The sequence below is a fragment of the Rissa tridactyla genome, chromosome 7 (assembly GCF_028500815.1).
Source record: "Rissa tridactyla isolate bRisTri1 chromosome 7, bRisTri1.patW.cur.20221130, whole genome shotgun sequence".
NCBI lineage: Eukaryota > Metazoa > Chordata > Aves > Charadriiformes > Laridae > Rissa > Rissa tridactyla.
Genome location: NC_071472.1, coordinates 14,379,640 through 14,398,927, shown reverse-complemented (window position 1 = coordinate 14,398,927; position 19,288 = coordinate 14,379,640). Strand labels below are relative to the sequence as shown.

At 35.6% G+C, this 19,288-nt stretch overlaps 1 protein-coding gene across 2 annotated transcripts in view; it reads left to right on the top strand.

Moving 5' to 3' along the window:
* PTPN4 (protein tyrosine phosphatase non-receptor type 4) overlaps positions 1-17,447 on the top strand; it is a 120,637-nt gene extending 103,190 nt beyond the window's left edge. The window contains exons 21-27 of one of the 2 annotated variants that reach the window (XM_054210358.1): positions 42-132; positions 220-281; positions 1,061-1,207; positions 3,559-3,687; positions 5,181-5,329; positions 8,414-8,549; positions 10,787-17,447. In XM_054210358.1, the coding sequence (XP_054066333.1) occupies positions 42-132; positions 220-281; positions 1,061-1,207; positions 3,559-3,687; positions 5,181-5,329; positions 8,414-8,549; positions 10,787-10,873 (801 nt within the window). In that variant the 3' untranslated portion in view covers positions 10,874-17,447. Of the gene's footprint in view, positions 1-41; positions 133-219; positions 282-1,060; positions 1,208-2,838; positions 3,454-3,558; positions 3,688-5,180; positions 5,330-8,413; positions 8,550-10,786 lie in introns of those variants that run through there. The other variant, XM_054210359.1, reaches the window with a different exon arrangement.
* Positions 17,448-19,288: the final 1,841 nt, after the last annotated feature.

Below are 19,288 nucleotides of genomic sequence, written 5' to 3'. Positions count from 1 at the left end.
TTTGCATCTATTATGGTCTGACCATCAGTTTTGTCTTTTAGCAATTGTATAGGAAAAAGCCTGGAATGACAATGTCTTGTGCCAGATTACCTCAAAACATTTCCAAAAATAGATACAGAGACATTTCGCCTTGTAAGTATGTGTGTTTGTATATGTGTGTTCTAAAAGTATTTTACTGTGGTTCGTAAATAAGTAACATCTTTCTAAAATTTTTTTCAGATGATGCTACACGGGTTATTTTAAAAAGTAATGAAGATTACATCAATGCAAATTATATAAATGTGAGTAATATTTTTTAAAAGAGCTTCTGACATTAAGTAATTTTGCAGGTTTATAATGGAGAAGTTGATTAAAAAAATAACATTTTCATAAATCTAGTTCAGACTAGAATGGCTGATAAACTTGTAGTCAGATGGTTTGAAATTTACTGTAAATATACTTATTTGATAATGCTTTGTGGCGCTGTTTTTATAAATCAAACCAAAAAAAAAAAAGAAAAAAAGCTAAGAGAAGCTAGCCTTCTACCAGAAGAATGAAGTCTTCTTTTCTGCTTACTACTGTGGCAGTAGTGTTCAACATCAATAAAGTTTAATCTGGCAGCACTTTCTTTTATGTCTTTCCCCTACCACCCCCGCCTACTCCCCTTGTCACTAACAACAAAATTACAGCTACTTATTTTTCCTTTCAGGAACAAAAAACAGAAATTAAATTCCAAGATCATTATTTTAAAAGCTAGTGTCAGAAACCCACAGAGTGTGAAACATTTGCACGTGAATTATTTGCCAACTGGTTTATCATTTCTTTCTTCAACCATTAATCTTGATTATGGCAACTACATAACTGTCAGTTAATATGTGAAGTGCACTTGGATCTTCGTAATAATTTTGTGTGTGAAACACTTTGAAGAATTTACCTGTGCCAATCCGTACTTACTGACTTACAATAAATAGAATTAATGTAGTTGATGCTTTTTAAATGTATTAGTTATTAAACACTAAATGTCTGATGTTTGACTTACATTTTCTTTAAGAATTAAAATAATGACTTTGTCTTCTCTTAGATGGAAATCCCTTCTTCCACAATAATAAACCAGTACATTGCTTGTCAAGGTCCATTACCGAACACTTGTCCAGATTTTTGGCAGATGACTTGGGAACAGGGCTCGTCTATGGTTGTAATGTTAACAACTCAAGTTGAACGGGGCAGAGTAAGTAAAAGATTTCCCTAAATACTGCTTGCATAATCTTCTAAACATCTGTTAGTGATTAGCCTTTAAAAGATTAGAGGAATATACTTTTATAGCATATGATATGACAAGAGGTAACGGTTTTAAACTAAAAGAGGGTAAATGAAGACTAGATATAAGGAAGAAATATTTTTAAGATGAGGGTGGTGAAACACTGGCACAGGTTGCCCGGAGAGGTGGTAGATGCCCCATCCCTGGAAACATTCAAGATCAGGTTGGGCAGGGCTCTGAGCAACCTGATCTGAGGATGTCCCTGCTCATTGCAGGGGCTTGGACTAGATGGCCTTTAAAGGTCCTTTCCAACCCAAACTATTCTATGATTTTATGACTCTTTTTCATAAGGACGGTGCATTCCTAGTACCATTGCAATGATGACTGTTACATTTTAAACCTTCTGATATTGTTAACGTAGCTAATATTTAAACTTTGTTCAGTTCTGAAGTACACTGAAGTCTTCACATATTTCTTAAAATACTTTCAGGCTTCTTTGATTTTTATTTTTTTTTTGTAAAGTAAAAAACAACTAGAATTTATCTTCATAGGATTTTTTTTCTCTAAACTTCAAGTGAAGGAACTCCAAGAAGTTTCATCAGTTTTTGTAGATTTGCTCTTCGATATGTAGAGAGATTAATTTTTTAAGGCAACCTAAGACACCTTTGTAGTGTTAAAATGCCATGCCCGGATGGCTGTCTTTAAGAGAAGCCTTGATAAGCTTGAAATCTAAAATTTTTCATAAAGTGTTCTTCTGTGGCTATAAACATTTGTTTAACCATATGGAGGAATCTTTGTCCTTTAAGTCATTTCCGTATAAAAATGTGTAAAAATAGACTGCTACTAATAAAGTAATCAGAGTTATAAATTACGAAAAATAATTGTGTATGGTCCTGTGAAAGGCCGCAAGCGTATTTTGTGGTTTGTTTGGATTTGGGTTTTGCATTTTTTTGTGTGTGTGGTTTTTGTTTTCGGGGTTTTTTTTAAGCTACAGTTTCTTCTGTATAGCTTTGTTTGTTATGCAGCTTTGTCCTTTGGAGACAGGCAGAGCAACCAAATCTAGTCATACACACAGTGTAATTCCAGAGTTACTGGGTTTTAGTCTGGAGCATTCACAGCAGCACTGCCTGGATGAGTGTGTGGACAGAAAGGACTGTTTGGAGTAATAGTTCAGTGGAATTTCTCCGCAATCATGATTTCTTTTGAAGGTGGATTTATAGTAGGTTGTGGGTGTTCTGGTCAACTCGGACTGAAGTTCAGCTGTCTGTATACATTCTAACTTTTTAATAACCATATATTTGCTGGGAGGCCAGGCCTCTAAATATAATTAAAATAATTGAAGGGGAGTTCCAGCATTTTTAAACCATTTTTCAGTGACTCAATGTTAGCGTGATGCTGCCTGCTCCCAAATAAGCATGATTAGAGGGAATTTCAGTACAAGTGCCCTTTTAATTTGAATTTTCTTTGCAGATCTGCTAAGAACAGACTTGCAATAGCAGTTCTCTGAGGTTCCCCCACCCCTTCAGTAACCATATTTGTGGAGTTCTTTGGAGAGCTGCTTAATAGTGAAATAAAAGGACTTATCTGTCTTATACCCATAGGCAGACTCCCTGCTCTAAAGCTGATCATGAGGCTACTGACATCACTATCCCACTGCATGCCAGGATGTCTCAGTGGAGCAGGAAGTCTGCAAATCTGGCTGCTCTTAAAGAATCGCCAGGTGGGTTGGAAAAACAAAAGTACACTTGAGCTGAAATGACCTCGGTAATTAGGCGTTTAGGCAATATATCTGAAAATCTTAGCATTTGAAGTTTTTATTCACATTTGATAACTTGATCAAGAGTCTTTCAAGTCCACCATCTGCATCCCCCGAATTTCTGCATTAGTCTAGCAACTTTTTTGTTGCTTATTGCCTCTTTTTTCATTTGTTCTTTTCCTATATAAATGTGCTTTGAGAAGATTAGATTGGGATTTTGGAGGTCAGAAACATTTATAAAGCATATTTGTCAATCAAGTGTTAAGATGGAATATTTATAGATACACTTCTTAAAAACTGTAATAAACGTTAAAGGCATCTATCTTCAGTTAAACTAACCTCAAGACCTGGTGCACGTGTCCTCTTGAAAAGAGAGAACCAGGAAATCTCTGCGATACCTTATTTTATAACCAATAATTAGGTAACACTGTCTGGTAAGTAAATTAATAGCGATTGCAAAATGATCAAAATAGTCTTTAATGAACAAAAGTGTAAGGAACTAGAGAGTATAAAAATAATACTCTGAATTTAAACACAGGCATCTTTAAAAATGTGTTGACTTTAGGTTAAATGCCATCAGTACTGGCCAGAGCCGTCAGGAAGCTCATCCTATGGGAATTTCCAGATTACCTGCCATTCAGAAGAAGGAAATCCTGCTTATGTCTTTCGAGAAATGACATTGACTAATCTGGAGGTAAAATCATAATATACGTTTTTAAGTATTGATGTGTGGAATCCTCACAGACTAGCTAAAACTTACTTAATCAGACTTTCTTTTCAGCTTAGTGGCATATCCACATAAATAGGACCATTTATTTCTAGGAGCCTTCAGAAAACTACACATATTGCCATGTACTTACCTAGTATAAATTCTGCCCTTAGAATGGTAACAAACCTTTCTTTAACAAAATATCACAAAGATTCAGTTTCCATAATCATATTATTTGGTTTTAAATCACATAAAAGATGTATTATTTGTCTTTTCTGGTGTCTTTCATGCCCTGACCAAAAAAAAGAGTAATTAGAGAAGTTGAGAAACTTGTTATTCCCTTGGTGTTTTCAAAACATGAGACACTAGAGGTATTTCATTATTGCAACTGAAAGTCTGTCTTGTTAGAGGTAAACAGTTCTTAATAATTCCATCTCGGAGAATACGTGCAAGTAGATAGAAGATAAATCCTGCTGAGAGAAAGATGAATTGGGATTGGCAACTACATGTAAACAAGGACCTTCTTGAACACGCATTGCATGATTTTCAGGGCATGTGTAGTTTTCAGAGCCTCCCCAGCTAGCATTTCAATTTCAGAAGTGTTTGGAAATTAGTATCTGGAATTTAGTTCACGTACTCATTTCTCACTGCTTGGGTTACCAGATGAGATGCCAGTTTTATAGAGCTGCCTTTTAGTCAATTTGCAGTTAAAATTCCTTTCCCATTCCCTGTTGAGACAATTGCTCATTTGTTATCAGTAGTGGAACCTCTGTAAATGATTCTGTGCTTAAAGGTTATTTAAAGTGTGGTAACTCCTGTTCTTTGAAATGCTGCTTTTACACTGAAGATGTGGCCTGTCCCCTCCACTAACCGGAGGGAGATTATGTTTGTGATATTAGAGCGAGGGACAGGAGGGAGTGGAAAACAAAGTCGTCATGCATCTTATGTATAGTATGTTGGATAAAATTAAGAGGTGCAGATAAAGCCAAAACAATGCTGGTCTTCACACGGAGTCTGAAGGAAAGCTTTTATGTCTGAAAGTCCTGTCTCTCCTCTCCTAACCCAGTTCTGTCATTTGATCTAGTAAGATAGTACCTCTTTCTGTTAAATTTGTTTGCTAAAAATTTGACCACCTTCTTGTACATCTAGTGTTCAGGTAGATCATTGGTATCCTTGGACTGTTTGCTATTACATGGCGTGTAGTTTTTTTAACCTGTTGAAGAAGTAAACATTTGTGGATTGCCTTTTTTGTTTTTAAGAAAAAAGTCATTATAAAATCTAGGTTGAGCAGTGATTAATACTAATAAAGTGCTGCTAGTTGCCTGAAGCCACTTCTGTTATGGGTACAAGTTGCTGTAAATGTACCATTGATTTTTTAATTTTGTTTTGTTTTATTATTTTTGGCTTGGTTTGGGGGGTTGAGGTTTTTTTTAATGGGACCTGAATTACCCTGGAATAAACTTCATGTTTCTGATTAGAAAGAGGAAAGCCGCCAACTAACGCAAATCCAGTATATAGCATGGCCTGATCATGGGGTTCCTGATGATTCCAGCGATTTCCTAGACTTTGTGTGTCTTGTGCGAAAGAAGAGGGCTGGCAGAGAAGAACCTGTTGTTGTTCATTGCAGGTATCCATTTTTCTCCAACTTTGTTAAATCATCAGACTGAACTTATTTGTTGTCAAATAGCTTTTCTGTGCTTTGTTGTTGAAATAAACATTTAGTTCTATCTGCTTTGGGGATGACAGGAGAACTCAACATTTAAATGAAACAATTACTTAAAATTAAATCACATTTCAATAAGCAAAAGCTTGAGTATCTACATGCATTGATCTGTGCAGGGATTTTGTTGGTTTGGCGGGTTTTTTTTTTGGTTTTGTTTACTTTAAATACTTGTGCCAACAGTCTATATAATAATTCAGGGAAATGGCAGTGGATACTTAGGAACCTTTTACTCATGGTGACTATTGTACAAAACTCCGTAATAGTTGTATAAATAACCCATGGCAGAAAACATGGGTGGTATATGCAGTGATCAAATAAAAGATGCTTTCTCTCAAGTCTGCAGCCTTAGGCTACATGATATTTTGATACATACATTAAGATGACCCATTTTTCTCAACAATTTACTTTTGTCCTGCGTTAAAATGACTGTTACTTGGATTTTTATGTACACGTGAGATGTGTTTTTCTTTATTTTCTTATGCAGTAGCTTTTAATAGCATTCTACGTTCCTATAGTAAATTTCAAAATATTAATCCTTTAAAATACTTAATTAGTAAACTATAATAACGCATAATGCCAAATATCTTCAAATGAACGTGTGCTATACCCGGACAGTCAGTGTTCCTGAGTCAGGTGTGCATCGTTCCTGTTTCAGAGGCAAGATGAGGCGTTTAAGAGATAAAATCAATTTAAAGACTACCTAATCTACGAGTAAACTAGACATTTACTGCAGAAGATGAAGAAATTTTTTTTCTCTCTTTAACGCTTTGTGTGTCAGAAATTGTATTTAATTGGGTTTGCTCTCCCTTCTGCTTTATGCTGGTCAAGGTGAATCTTATTAACTAGGGAAAACCGTACCAGAATGCCACCATCTTAAATGGTGTTGTTTCTCACCTTCTGTTATTGATATACTTTTGGTTGATATGGTTTGTAAACAAATAGTGAAAATATCAGCCAAATACACTTTTACACTATAAAATGTGTAAGTCTGCAAGAGGCACTTGAACAACAAATTCGGAGAGTATGAACAGTTTCTTTCATCTCAATGAGATGTCAGTTCAGTTCCGCACTGATAATCTCAATACCAACATTTATAACAGTTTTATGCTTCACAGAAGAAGAGAGGGATATATCACAGTTCAACATAATTTGCTTAATTTGCCCAACTTGGTGGCTGTTGGGAAGTACAACCAAATTCCACCAGTGAGACAAGCTGAAGTAGCCCAGGGGTTCTTCCATATGGTGTGTGCACACTATTTTTAATGTCTGTTCAGTGTAATAGGACAAGGCATTAGTGCAATAAAATGGTAAAATGCCATTTTCAGAACTAAGCCACCAGCTTTAGTATGGGGAATCCGAGTAGCTAGTAGAGCACACTTTTACACAATAATAGTTTAAAAACAAAACAAAAAAAAAAAACCAGAGAGACTGTGAAGCAACAAAAACCTTAAGAAATTGGATAGGTTTTTGTTAGGTTAAACTACTTAAAACACTAGTTTCCAAGCTTGTGTTCGTGTTTATTTTTAGAAGGCTCCTACTAGTTTAGTCAAACAGTTTCTAATTCTTGTTCTAGACGGTGAGCCACCCATCCTGTCCGTGCCCTTCTTGATTTTCATGTCCTGTCTCAGTGTTGCCCTCCATCAGTCAACGATTCCTTTTCCAAAGCTGAAGAGTCCTATCCTACCTGATATTTATCATATGGAAACTATCACACTTTCCATCATTGTTGTTGCCCTTCTCTGAATCTTTTGAAGTTGTAAAATGAGTCATTAGGTTCTTTGACAGATACTGTTCCTGTTTGGATTTGATAAAGCGTTCTGCGTATAAATTCTACATGTATAAATTCCAGAAATACAAAATGCTATTGAATAATTATATATAACCAGCACATTTACATCTTGTCGTACAATTCTCATGACATCGCTGAAACATATAGTAGCTTTAATGCCACCTTCTGGGCAAAGATTTAAAGTAGTGGTTTGGTCAGGCTTAATTTGAGCTTATGTGTCAAAATCAGAAGAAGTAAGTTTCAAAGTTTGGTATGTTTATATTAACTAATTTAGAAGCAAACGCTTTCATTTATTGACTAAAATACTAGTTGTATGGGTTTAGATAATGCTGGCATTTGAAAATATCAATTTGGTCCTGTATTCAAATATGGAGAATCATTGGGTTTCTATTCAAAAGTGAATATGAAAGATTTTAATTTGAAACTGATGATCAAGTTCAAGGTGAAATATTCAGTCTTTGAGGATTGCTACTTGTGGAAAAGTGTATGTATATGTAAAACAAGGCAGATAAATCTTTATATTTCTTTTATTTTTAAGCTAACAATGATTCATATAAGCTCTCTTGAAATTTTTGCCATTCCAAGATGTATATGTTATGGTTCTTCCTTGTCTTGAAAGGGATTGCTATTAGGTATTCTTTTTCAATCTACACAAATTAGATCTCTCTTGTGCTTTTTATACTAAGAAAATTATCATTATTGTCATCCTCCAAAGGTATCTAGTAATTGTTCTATTCCTTAGTCTGAAATATGAAGGTATGGATCACTTCAAGAACATAAACATGGTTTTATGAAATCAGCCCAACATTCCAGTAACAGTTATTCCAGTAATGGTCAAATTGACACAAGATGCACAGTGTACGCTAGTATCTGTGTTTTGTTATCTTCTAGATATTAGTATGATTTATAATATGATGGGAATAAATATATGTTTGTAAATTCTGCTCAAGTGAATGGCTGGGTTAAGACAGTCCCTCTTCAAGGCTTGACAATTCTGCACTGATTGTTTTTCGCTCGGTTCAGGCAGGATTGTGGCTTCCACTGGCATAGAATCAATCCGTCTTAACCGCTGCCCTAGTAGTATGGGAATCATAACGATCAGTCATGAGAATCCTTTAGGAGGAAGGTCTTTAAGTACGAACTATGTTCCAGACACTTTGTTTCATTTTTCATTTGGGGTTTTTTGTTGTTTTTTTCAGTGCTGGGATTGGACGGACGGGAGTTCTTATCACTATGGAGACAGCTATGTGTCTCATTGAGTGCAATCAGCCTGTTTATCCGTTAGATATTGTAAGAACCATGAGAGATCAGAGAGCCATGATGATCCAAACACCTGTGAGTATCATACTTCCTGTTCTATGTTGCAGAAGAATAATTTCCTATTATCTAGTCATGTAATTAGATGGATTTTTAATATACTTGCTGTTGGTCATATGGCAAAGAGATCACCTTTACTCAGTGTAGCTGCAGCCTTGGCTTCAGACAGGAATAGCTCTGCCCTGTAGTGCCTCAATTAAAGGCAAATAATCAGTGAAATAGTATTTTTAAAAATCAGTGTAATTAAATCTGATGCAAGATATATCAAAGTAGTTTTAAGTGTATTTAGTCTAAAAAAAGTAACTTGCTACCAGGATTCTTTTGGTGCTCTCTTCACATTTGATATATCTTAAGATGCTAGAATTTTTCCTGAATCTATAACGTTCGGCTTTTTTGAGATATTTGCAATGTTGCTTGAATGTATTATATTTCAGAATTGTAAAAGTTTTAGAACAGATTTAAGAACTTTTTATTTGTATCAGTCAGGTGTTGCATATCTCTGAGAGAAGTTTGCATTTACATTTTTAGAAAATATGTGAACAGGGTCAAAAGATGGAGTTGTATTGTCTTCCAAAAGGAAAAAAAAAAGGGAGCCTTGGTTGTTCCAAGCTTTGATCAGTTCCAGGTTTTTTATTTTTTTTAATTAGCAATCAGTTGTATAGTTTTACTTGTAGTATATAGCATTTAAAGAGAAAGTATTTTGAAGAAGAAAAGGCACTAGATCCAGTATCAAATCTCTCCCATGGTTACCTGACGGTAGTTACTCATTGTAGTAATTTTAATGTCCCTGCTGCTGTTCCTCTAATCAAATTTGAATAAACATTTTGTGTTCTTCAGAGTCTTCAGACTGACAAAAAGTATTTAGGGTCTCCATTTCTTGGTCATCTGTCATTCAGTGCAGCTGTCCAGTATTCATGTTCCACTTAAAAAAACACTGTGTTATTCAACTAGCACAGGAAGGATGAGGAAGATGATGATACATTAAAATATAGTAAAGGATGGCCCTTGCTGTTTCGATGACTATACGGTATGAATAGAATATCTCTCTCTAGCGTACACAGAGAGGAACACAGTTTTATTAGTAAAGGTTTTAATTGTATTTTTTCACGGCACGTGCTAAGTATCTTCTGGTCTTCTCATTTTTCTTAGAGAAACCAGAATTTTCAAGCCTCAGTGAAAGGCAGGTTTTTACTGCATCAGAGGGAGAAGGGATAATAAAAGACTAAAGTGGGTTTTTAAAAAAAATTTCATAAATATTAGCTATTATAATTTCTCCTTTGGCACACTCTTCCCGTTTTTGTATCTCCTGAAAGATTCCCTCAGTGTCCACAAGATGGCCCTGTGCGTGGGTATCTGCTGCGTCTGCTGTGTGAGGGGAGTTCAGAGCCTCCGTCAGGAGGCACTGGAGGCAGAAGTATTTGACACAAATGTGTACAAATTTAAATACTTTAATGCACATACAACAATACAGTAAATAATGATGCTGTTACTAAGTCTGTTACTGTACCAATTTAAGGTCTGACATCACTAATTACTGCAGAGAGAGGGATATTCCACAACACACAAGAGGCAGGCATGCCAGCTTTCTGACCAGTTTATACACCGTTATGCACTATTCAGTGTCAGTTGTGGGGCTTTACAAAACCGCGATTTTATTTAAATTTATTTTCATTATATTCTAATTTGATTACTGTTGGAGTTTTTAGCTATTATTTGTTTAAAACAAAATATTAGTGGCCTCTATGTACGCAGGTGCTAGACTTGCATACATTGCAGAGTTAGATAGTATATAATGTTGAGAAACTGGAGTTCTGGCTTTTTCAAACGTGGAACAATTTTCTTTTTTTATCAAATTCTGAGAGGGAGGTGCCAGTAACATGCCAGAATTAATGTGATTATGAAAAAGTGCTTTGAAACAATAGCTTCTAAATGCAAGTGCATGGAAACCTCAGGTCTTTGAATCTTCAGCAATGAAATGAAGAGCAGAAAATTACCAAATAGGTGATGTTTTAATAATAGTACTGGTTTTGTGGTTATGACTTTTGGTATATATTTCAAAGTGACATTCATCCCATTCTTCTGTTGAGAAACAAGACGTTCTAATATAAAGTTCCTGTTGTTTTGTGTTTCCTAAACTAACTTTGAATCCTGTCAAGAGAATGGGATGGGGGAAATCTTAGAGGCCTTTTCTGTTTCCAGATGACACGGTTCAATTGCGTTTCTTTTCAATTTACTGATTCTACTTTCCTTTTCAGAGTCAATACAGATTTGTATGTGAAGCTATTTTGAAGGTGTATGAAGAAGGATTTATTAAACCTTTACAAGCATCACTGCATAAGTAAAGAGCTAAAAACCTAGAATATCAGTTGAGGAATCCTGTCCTCTCTAAGGAACTGGCAGCATTCTTTGTGCCATAATACTGCTTGCAGGAAATGATAGTGAAGTACAGCAAAGGATTGACAAAGGACTTTGAAAACTTCAGCACTGTTGCACTTTATGTTGAAACAAAATCAGTCTCTGAAACTCTTCTAACCTTCATCTGTTTGAAGACTTTATTTTCGTGCTTTGCTCCGAACAAACCATAAACTGAAAGAACTAATTGTGTTCAGGGTAATCTACGATATTTCATTGTAGTGCCATATACTGCGCTTCTGGTTGAATTGCTACAAACAAGGCTTGGAATTATTTCACTCTGTTTTACACCCATGTCTCTTAAAATGAAAAACAAATGAAAAAATACACTAAGCCATGGTCTTTTTCCAGTGCTAGGTTTATTTACTATGTACAGATTCTCACTGTTTTGTTTTTTACGACATTAGCAATATTGCCAATACTTAGATAGGTACACACTGCCTACTGATGCAGCACACTTTGTCCTACACCCTTACTAGAGACCAGCTGGTTGTTAGAGGAAAGCTGGAGTCTGTGGTAACCCAGCAGTAGCTGCATACCGCCCACTTACCAGCATCTTGTACAAAATAATAATAAAAAAAAATTAAAAAAAATAATAATAAATAAACATCATTTCTTTGACACAGCTTGTGTGTCATACACTGGTGTATTCTGATTCGTGTGACGTAAGATTACGTGATGGGAACTAATGCATGCATTATGTCTTAACCCCTTAAGTGCCTTGAGACTTACAGCGTACATCCAGTGAAAGGCACTCATGATTCCGTGGGGGTGGTATTGTCCTGTCATATTTATCTTAATGGGTTCAGATTTTAAAAACGGCCCTTGGTGCTTGGAATGTGTTACCGCAAGGGGTCATGGAAATACCGTTCCCTCTTTCCTTATACAAGTACCTGAGTGCTGTTCTCGGTAGCAAAAGCACCTCTGCCAACTTAATGAATGAGCATTGTATGCTGCTTTATTGTAATTATGTGAAAAATCTGACACATTCCTTCATTCCTTCCAACTAGTAACTTACTAGCAGCTTACTGTGAAGTGCTGGTAGGTCATTAGAAGCTGATACTTTATTTTATCCTTTTATTGAGAATAGCTGTCTTACTTGATTAGAACATAACTCTTCAATAGCACTGATAATTAAGTTGAACTTACAATCAGATGTGATTTAATTCCATTATCCGCTAACCAATTACTTCCTAAGCCCTCATAGTTGATTTCAAGCCATGTTCGTACAGGTCTATCTTCTTTTCTTTTTTTTTTTTTCTTTTTTTAATTGTTTGGGGGGGGGAGGGAGGAGAACACTATGAAGTTGTCCCAGAACTTTATTTTAATTCCATAATGACCCCAGTCACCTTCTGTTATGCTTGTGCAAAATTGTTCCAGTTGGTATGTGTTGCTTCTTTCTTAGTAGGTAGAAGATTTGTAAGAAACGTCTGTTTGATACAGTATCTGAGCTCATTCTAAAGATACGTAAATGTCCCAGTTTTTAAATATTTTTAGGGTATAGGAGAAACCAAGTCAGAAGCAAGGTGTCCAGTGTAATATACTGTAAGAAAAAAATCAGTCACTTCTTTGGCTGCCCTGTGACAACATAACTTTGTGCCCTCTATTTAAAAGTTTTAATTTATTGTATTGGTTTCCTGAAAATGTTTATCCAGAAAAATGTTGTTGTAAGCTATATAGAGCATAGAATTAAAATGGAAAGTTCTACACTAAATAATTTTTAACTATTGAAGAATTATATTATATAATATACTGTGTTCTATGGACATTTGAAAGAGATCAGCTGTGGACTATTAAGTGAAAAAGGATTCAGGCGAAGTGAAATCCTGGCTTACGACTTAGTAATAAACGTGAACCACAATGCCAAATGGAAGATAGAGTTTTAAATATTTTTAGAAAACAAAATAGTACTAGGTGGCCTGTGGCCCTGTTACTTATATTTCTAGATTTGATGCTTAAATCAATATTATCCCTCAGTGAAAAATGAATCTCTCAAGAATCTCTGGATCTGATGAAGTGAAAAAGAGTAATAAGGTAGCTTTAATCTCAGTTTTATTTTAAGCCATTTAGAACAAAAGAAAATTCTTCTTTAGGAAAGTATAAGCTTTAACTTCCATGTGACGAGATTATTAGCTGAGATGCTGGCTGGTTGGAAGGTTATTTTAAACTCAGCACTTACTGTCTAAAAATTAAAATAATTCATCCATTATATTTAAAAAATTTTTCTTCCTAGTCAGGTTGTGAATGAAAATAGCATTTGCCCTTTTTTTCCGGGGGAAATCAGAAATGAAGTTTATAGCAACATATAGTGTTGGTATGTCACATATTTAAATATTCTTATGTAAAGTTGCCAAAGCAGTTTGAGTTCAAAAGACCCATTTATACCACAATTAAGTGTGGGATATTTATTGGTCATCTGTCATTATTGTTGCGATTACAAAACACAGGCAAGAATAATAGGTCTCTTCAAAATCTTCCTTGCACTGACCTAAGCAGATTTGTGTCTATTAACTAGTTGCACTGGGGAAAAAAATGGGAACAAAGTAACTATTCTTAGATAATTGGCCTCAGCAACTCAGTGGCTTTTTGGCTTCTCCAAAGCCAGGATAGTGGTAACCAAAAACTGACTGGGAAAGAGAAGAGCATTGAAGCCTTTCTGCCCCATAAATCATTCATTCAAGTGTTTCTACCTGTTGTGGTATAAATGGCCTTTAAAATATTTTTATATGGCCAAAAAAAAAGCGAAACTGCTAAATATTTTACTTTGGGTTATGAAGATCTGTATCATCCTTAAGAGTTTTTTAAAGAAGTTTTTGTATGTTTCATGCTGTACAAAACATGAATGTATCTTTCAGACATAATGACCTATAGACCTATATGTGAATGGTGTTATGATTGTTGGATTTTATGAATAATTATTTTCATACCATTTGATTAGGAAAAATGTTGGCTGGGTGTGGAAAAGAGTATGTTTGTAACACTTCCATGATACAAATCCAGTTTAAAAAAAAAAAAAGAAAAAAGTTTTCATTGTAAATAAGAGCAATATTATGACAATTTTGTGCCAATGTATAATGTTAAGACTTTTGTTTTCCTTTTAGGTTCGGATTGAAAACTACCACTGCCATCTCTTGTTTAAAGTGGATTTGAAGGTTTTTTGGTTTTTTTTTTTTTTAGTAGAAAGACATGGGGCTCTAGTGGGGGCTTTGAGTGTTGCGGGGGCTTTGAGTGTTGCGGGGGCTTTTTGTTTTTTTTTTTTTTTTTTTGCTAAATATGAAATAAGATGCAGGTATTGTTTAATAAACCACCTCCAGATTGTCAGCCAATCCACTTTGAGAAATACTGCTCTAGATATACCAGATAACTGAAAGATGAAGAATTGCTTTTTCCTGAATTTGGAACCATTTGGTATTTAAAATAACTTGCAAGTCTTAAGCAGTAAAATGCTGCTTTTACGCATTTTATTTTTATATATTCTTTCCCAGTTATGAAAAAGAGAAAGCCTGATTTTTTTTTTCTTCTTTTCTCTACATTTAATGCTAGGTGACATTTCTTCCACATTTCTCTGTTAAATCTTGAAAGCTTATGTCCCATATAGATAAAGCAGTAACACTTCTAGAATATCTGATTGCAGTCTGGCACACCATCTATTAGAGAAAGGGTGAGAAAGCAGTTGGGAGATTAAGGAACATGAGAAGTTTGTTATGGAACCCGTGTAGCCAGCAACTTTCCCTGTCGACCTTCCAAAAAGCTTCGCGGTACCTGTAGAAGGGCCAAAAATGCAGCAAACCTGCTGCAGTTGCACTGCCCAGGGAGATGGGAAATGGGGAAGGTCTGGCATAGAGACGATGGAGCTCCAGGTGTGCTGTGGAGCTGAATTACGTGATATTTTTATGCTTCTGCAGTGTGTGTGCAGGTGGGTGGGCGATGTTTGATGGCTCAGGGAGTTAGCATGAGCATGAAAAACTACAGATCCACCAATTTCCAAGTGCAAGCAGGTTGTCCAGTAGGTATGCTGTAGCTTTGACTGTAGAGCCACTATGCAGGCAATCTTCAAGACCCTCAGCCCTGAGGATAAAGGGAGGGGTTGGGTTATGGTCCAAATTAAAATTTTGCTGATTTGGTCTTCCACAAAGTACAGGAATGGTGCCCTTTAACGTCATTTTAGTCTTCTTGTACCTCACATCTCAGGTCCCCAGTTGGCTGAGTGTATTTGCTAATTTAAGTACTCACCTTTTGCCTTGAGACTCAAAACGCTCTTTTCCATTGCTACTTTTAGTGCTAGGATCCAATATCAGAATCTGGTAAAAACACATTCATTGATTAGACGTGGATCTTGCATGGCATTGCAGGGATTGTAATTAGTGGTGATTGGGAAGCTGTTACAAGGGGAAAAATGGTTGGTTTGTTTCAGTATAACTGTTCTGTCCAGTCTCTGTTCTCTCACTGCAGTTATAAATTGAAACTTTTATTTTATTCTATTTTTTGGTTTAGCAGTCTGCAAAGGAGGCCAGTTTGTTATCACTGGATTTTATGTCTGTGCTGGTTGCTACCACGAGTGTGCATCTTCTCAGTTCATAGGGCTTTTCCAGCTACAAGCTTTTAACTGGTGCATAAGCTGTAAGCTCTGGCTATTGGCTTTGGCGTGTTTTGCCCATTGAGAGCTCAATGGTAAAAAAATTAAGATAACGCCACTTTTTAAAAAGAATGCTGACATTGTAAATTAAAATAAATAGGGACTTTTTGATTTCTTTGAACCAGTAGCCTCATTTAAAAAAAAAAAAAGCCACTAAAATATCTATCGTTCTAGTCTGCTGTAGCATGAACTATGGTTTCACAGACTGGCTGACAATTAGTTGGTTGTGTTTGTTTCGTATTTAGCAAGCTTAAACATTTTAAAGGGTGATTTTTATTTTATTTTTTTTAATGTTTTGATGTTTGAATAGTAGCACTTTATCTCATGCTTACTACTGACTGAACTATTGGACAAAATAAATTGGGCTTGGAGAGAGATGCTTAATGGGTTTCTGTACAGAGATGATTTGGATTACACCCTGGTACGAATGCTTTCTGTTTTTCCAACAATTTCTGGTTTATTGTGCATGCATTTCTGAGGGACATTCAGAAAATAGCTATTAAGAAGATATTAATAATTCTATCATCTTAATTTTTCTGTCTTAAAAAGAATATAAAGCTTGCATTTAAAAAAAAAAGGTGCAAATAGAAACTACAGGGTACTTGTAAATTTATCTCTGTGATCTCTCTCAGCTAGCTGCAAATTAGCTATGTTTACTGTAAATCTTTCTGCTAAGCATTATTTTTAACATTAGATCAATTACCTGGAAATCAGTATTTTTTTTTTACTTAACTTATTTGAATTTTGATAACTAAAGATAATGCACAACAAATTTTAAAGAAGTTGTCACCCTTTTACTCCTAGGCCAGGGGCCTGAGACACGAGTGAAAGGGTTAAACAGTTTACATTAAGCTGTTGTTTTCTTTAACTAGAATATATCCACAAAGACTAGACTATAAATGATCTAGTGCAATTATCTCAGTAACAACCCTTAATAATTTTACAGGAAAATCAAGGTAAGAAAACAAAGGGTTTATTTTATCCAGATTTGTTTTCCATTTGGTTTGGTTCGTTTACCAGCGATCCCATTTTAACCAGTCAATTTGGCAGGGCTGTTTGTGTAAGATTTGGGGTTTTTCTGTAACAGGTGCTATACTCTGTGTAAATACAAAGGGAAGGATATTATTTAGATCATTATTAACAATCAGATGGTGGCAATATTTTTTGCTAGTTACTTCTGGTAATTAATTTGCATTTCCAGCTGTGGCTTTTAGTTGTCAAATTTCATCTCAGTTTCATACTGCTGAATGATGGACTGCAAGTGTGAAGTAAATCATCTCGGAGTTGAATAGCTCTTTTGTTGTTTAGACTAACTCTTGTGTATCTTTATTAATGTTGGAGGGATGGGAGGGTTCTTCCCATAGGTAGACTTTTGCCTATAAATTTGTTTAAAAGCACATGAAGGGGAGAAAACAAAACAAAAAACAAAATCTAAATGCAACATCTTGGCTAAACAGCCGGGGTGGTTGATTGAAAATGGTGGAAACTTGAAATTGGTCAACACTGGACAATGTGAAAATAAATTCAGCTTTTGTCACTGCAGCTACTGTATGCTTTAAAGGGCCTTATGTATTTGTCCTCATTTTGATAAAATTAAATTTCTTGCCATTAAAATGATACACTAACTTCTACCGAAAACCAGCAGTTCCCAGGATAAATATGCTAATAACATTTAACAAGTCTTGTTTTAGTCTTAAGTAAAATTTCATTCTATTATGTGAAAAAATGCTGTTATGCATATTTTGTGGATATATTTAATTTCAGTTGACAAATAGTTGTCTAGGTACAGACTTGAAAATATATATATAGTTTACTTGTGGATCTTAATTGTTTAATTGCAAAATAAAGATGTGCTTTAGTAATTTAAAGTTTAATTTTTTTGCGATTTTCTTGCTACTGTACACACAGGTTTGCTATGCTACTTTTAGTACACTTCTGATGCCAAATAATGTTCATCTTGTGTTTTACTTTTTGATGCTTTATGCCGTAAATACAGCCCTATGGACTGAGCACTAGAAGAGGATGCTAAATTATCAGGAATTAAATTGCTTGGCTACAGAAGAAGCATGACAATATCAGCCAAAGTTTTTTATCTGAAAATATATACTGCAGTTTTTTCTCTAATGGAAGAACAACTCTATTTAATATCTCTTACACCTGAGTGTTTTGGAGACAGCGTTCAATAGAGATTATAGTCTGATCACAAAACTAAAAGCATGAGGAATACCGATGTGAAGAACAAGAATTCCAGATGGAAGCTTGTGATGAAATATTTGCTGCCAAAAAGTGAGGAGATGTTCAAAGCAAAAGTAGGAAAAGAAGATGAAAGGACTTTAGGAGGCAAGACAAAAGTCTCAGGAGGGTTAAGAGTCTAAGAAAAGAGAGACCCCCATATGTTTTTAATTTGACTGATTAATTTAGGACTTTAAAGTGAGGACAAGCTGTTTGGATTTGAAGTACAAAAAGATAAAACAAAAAAAAAAAAACCCAAAAGATAAAAGATTTAAAAGCATTCAAGGAGAGAACACGAGTAAGGAGAGATATTAAGTAGGAAGAGATCTGCTTAAGCTGAAATGGGAAGACTGGATAGAAGACAAGTCACAGACAGATACCAGTTTCATGGGCATCTACTTGGACTGTATCTGAGTAGCAAATAGTGAGGAAGGAGTAGCAAGAGGCTGGTGTGAAGTAGAAAAGCAAAAACGATCAAAAATGTTTGTGTCACTGAAGCTACAGAAAGGCAGCTAGGAATAACGGAGTTCTTGGTGGCAACAAGGGAGCTTGTAGGTGACAAAGCGAAAAGAAGCTCAATTTGAGGAAATGGTTGAAGATGGACAGAAAACTTAGGGTCAACCTCTAAGACTCAGGTAATTTATTCTCCAGAATGCTTTGTCTAAAATAGGAAAATATAAATTGTTGTAGACTTAATGCAATGTCATTTACGTGACAGAGATCTCCACTAAAAACTAATCATCCTTGTTATGCAAATGATCAGTTAGTTGACCTGCACAAAGAATTAATCGGATATCTGAAAACATTCAACATAATTTTTTTTTTCACTTTGAATATAATAAGATTTTGTATGTTTCCTCTGGGAACTTTATTGCATGCTCCCACATGTATTTCATGACAGACTAGCGGGAGCAAGTATAGTCCCTGCTCCACTGATAACAAATACCTAAATTCCCCCATTTTGAGAATTGTGTTCCTGAGTAAATAACGAGGTATGAACCCGAATCCCACCTTTCCCCAAGCTTGCCTTGTACCTTCTGCTTGTGGTAGGAGGGTTGGTCTGTTGCCAACATAGGGGTGCTAAAATAACTAACATTTAACATTAAAATCAGCCTGTTGCTTTGTCAGCAAATACTGGGCAATTACCTGGCAGGATGGTTGGTTTGTTTGTTTGTTTGCTATTTCAGCAAACGACATCAAGATAACTCAATGTATATTCAGGCACCTGCAGCTGATTTTGCCCTGTCGGTGTATGAAGGGGTGTTTCTTTCCAGTTCCTCTGCGTGGCAGATGAGTGACTGGTTATCTCAGCCCAGATTTCGTAGCTGAAGGTAGAAAAGGTTGCATTACCGTTAGCAAAAGCGGTGCCAATAAGAAGCCAAAGTCTCCGCTTTCTCAGGCTGTTAGATAGGCTGGATTCCCAGTTTTCCTGTGATTTTGAAGGAGGCTGGAGCAGTGTCTCTGTTAGCTGGCACTA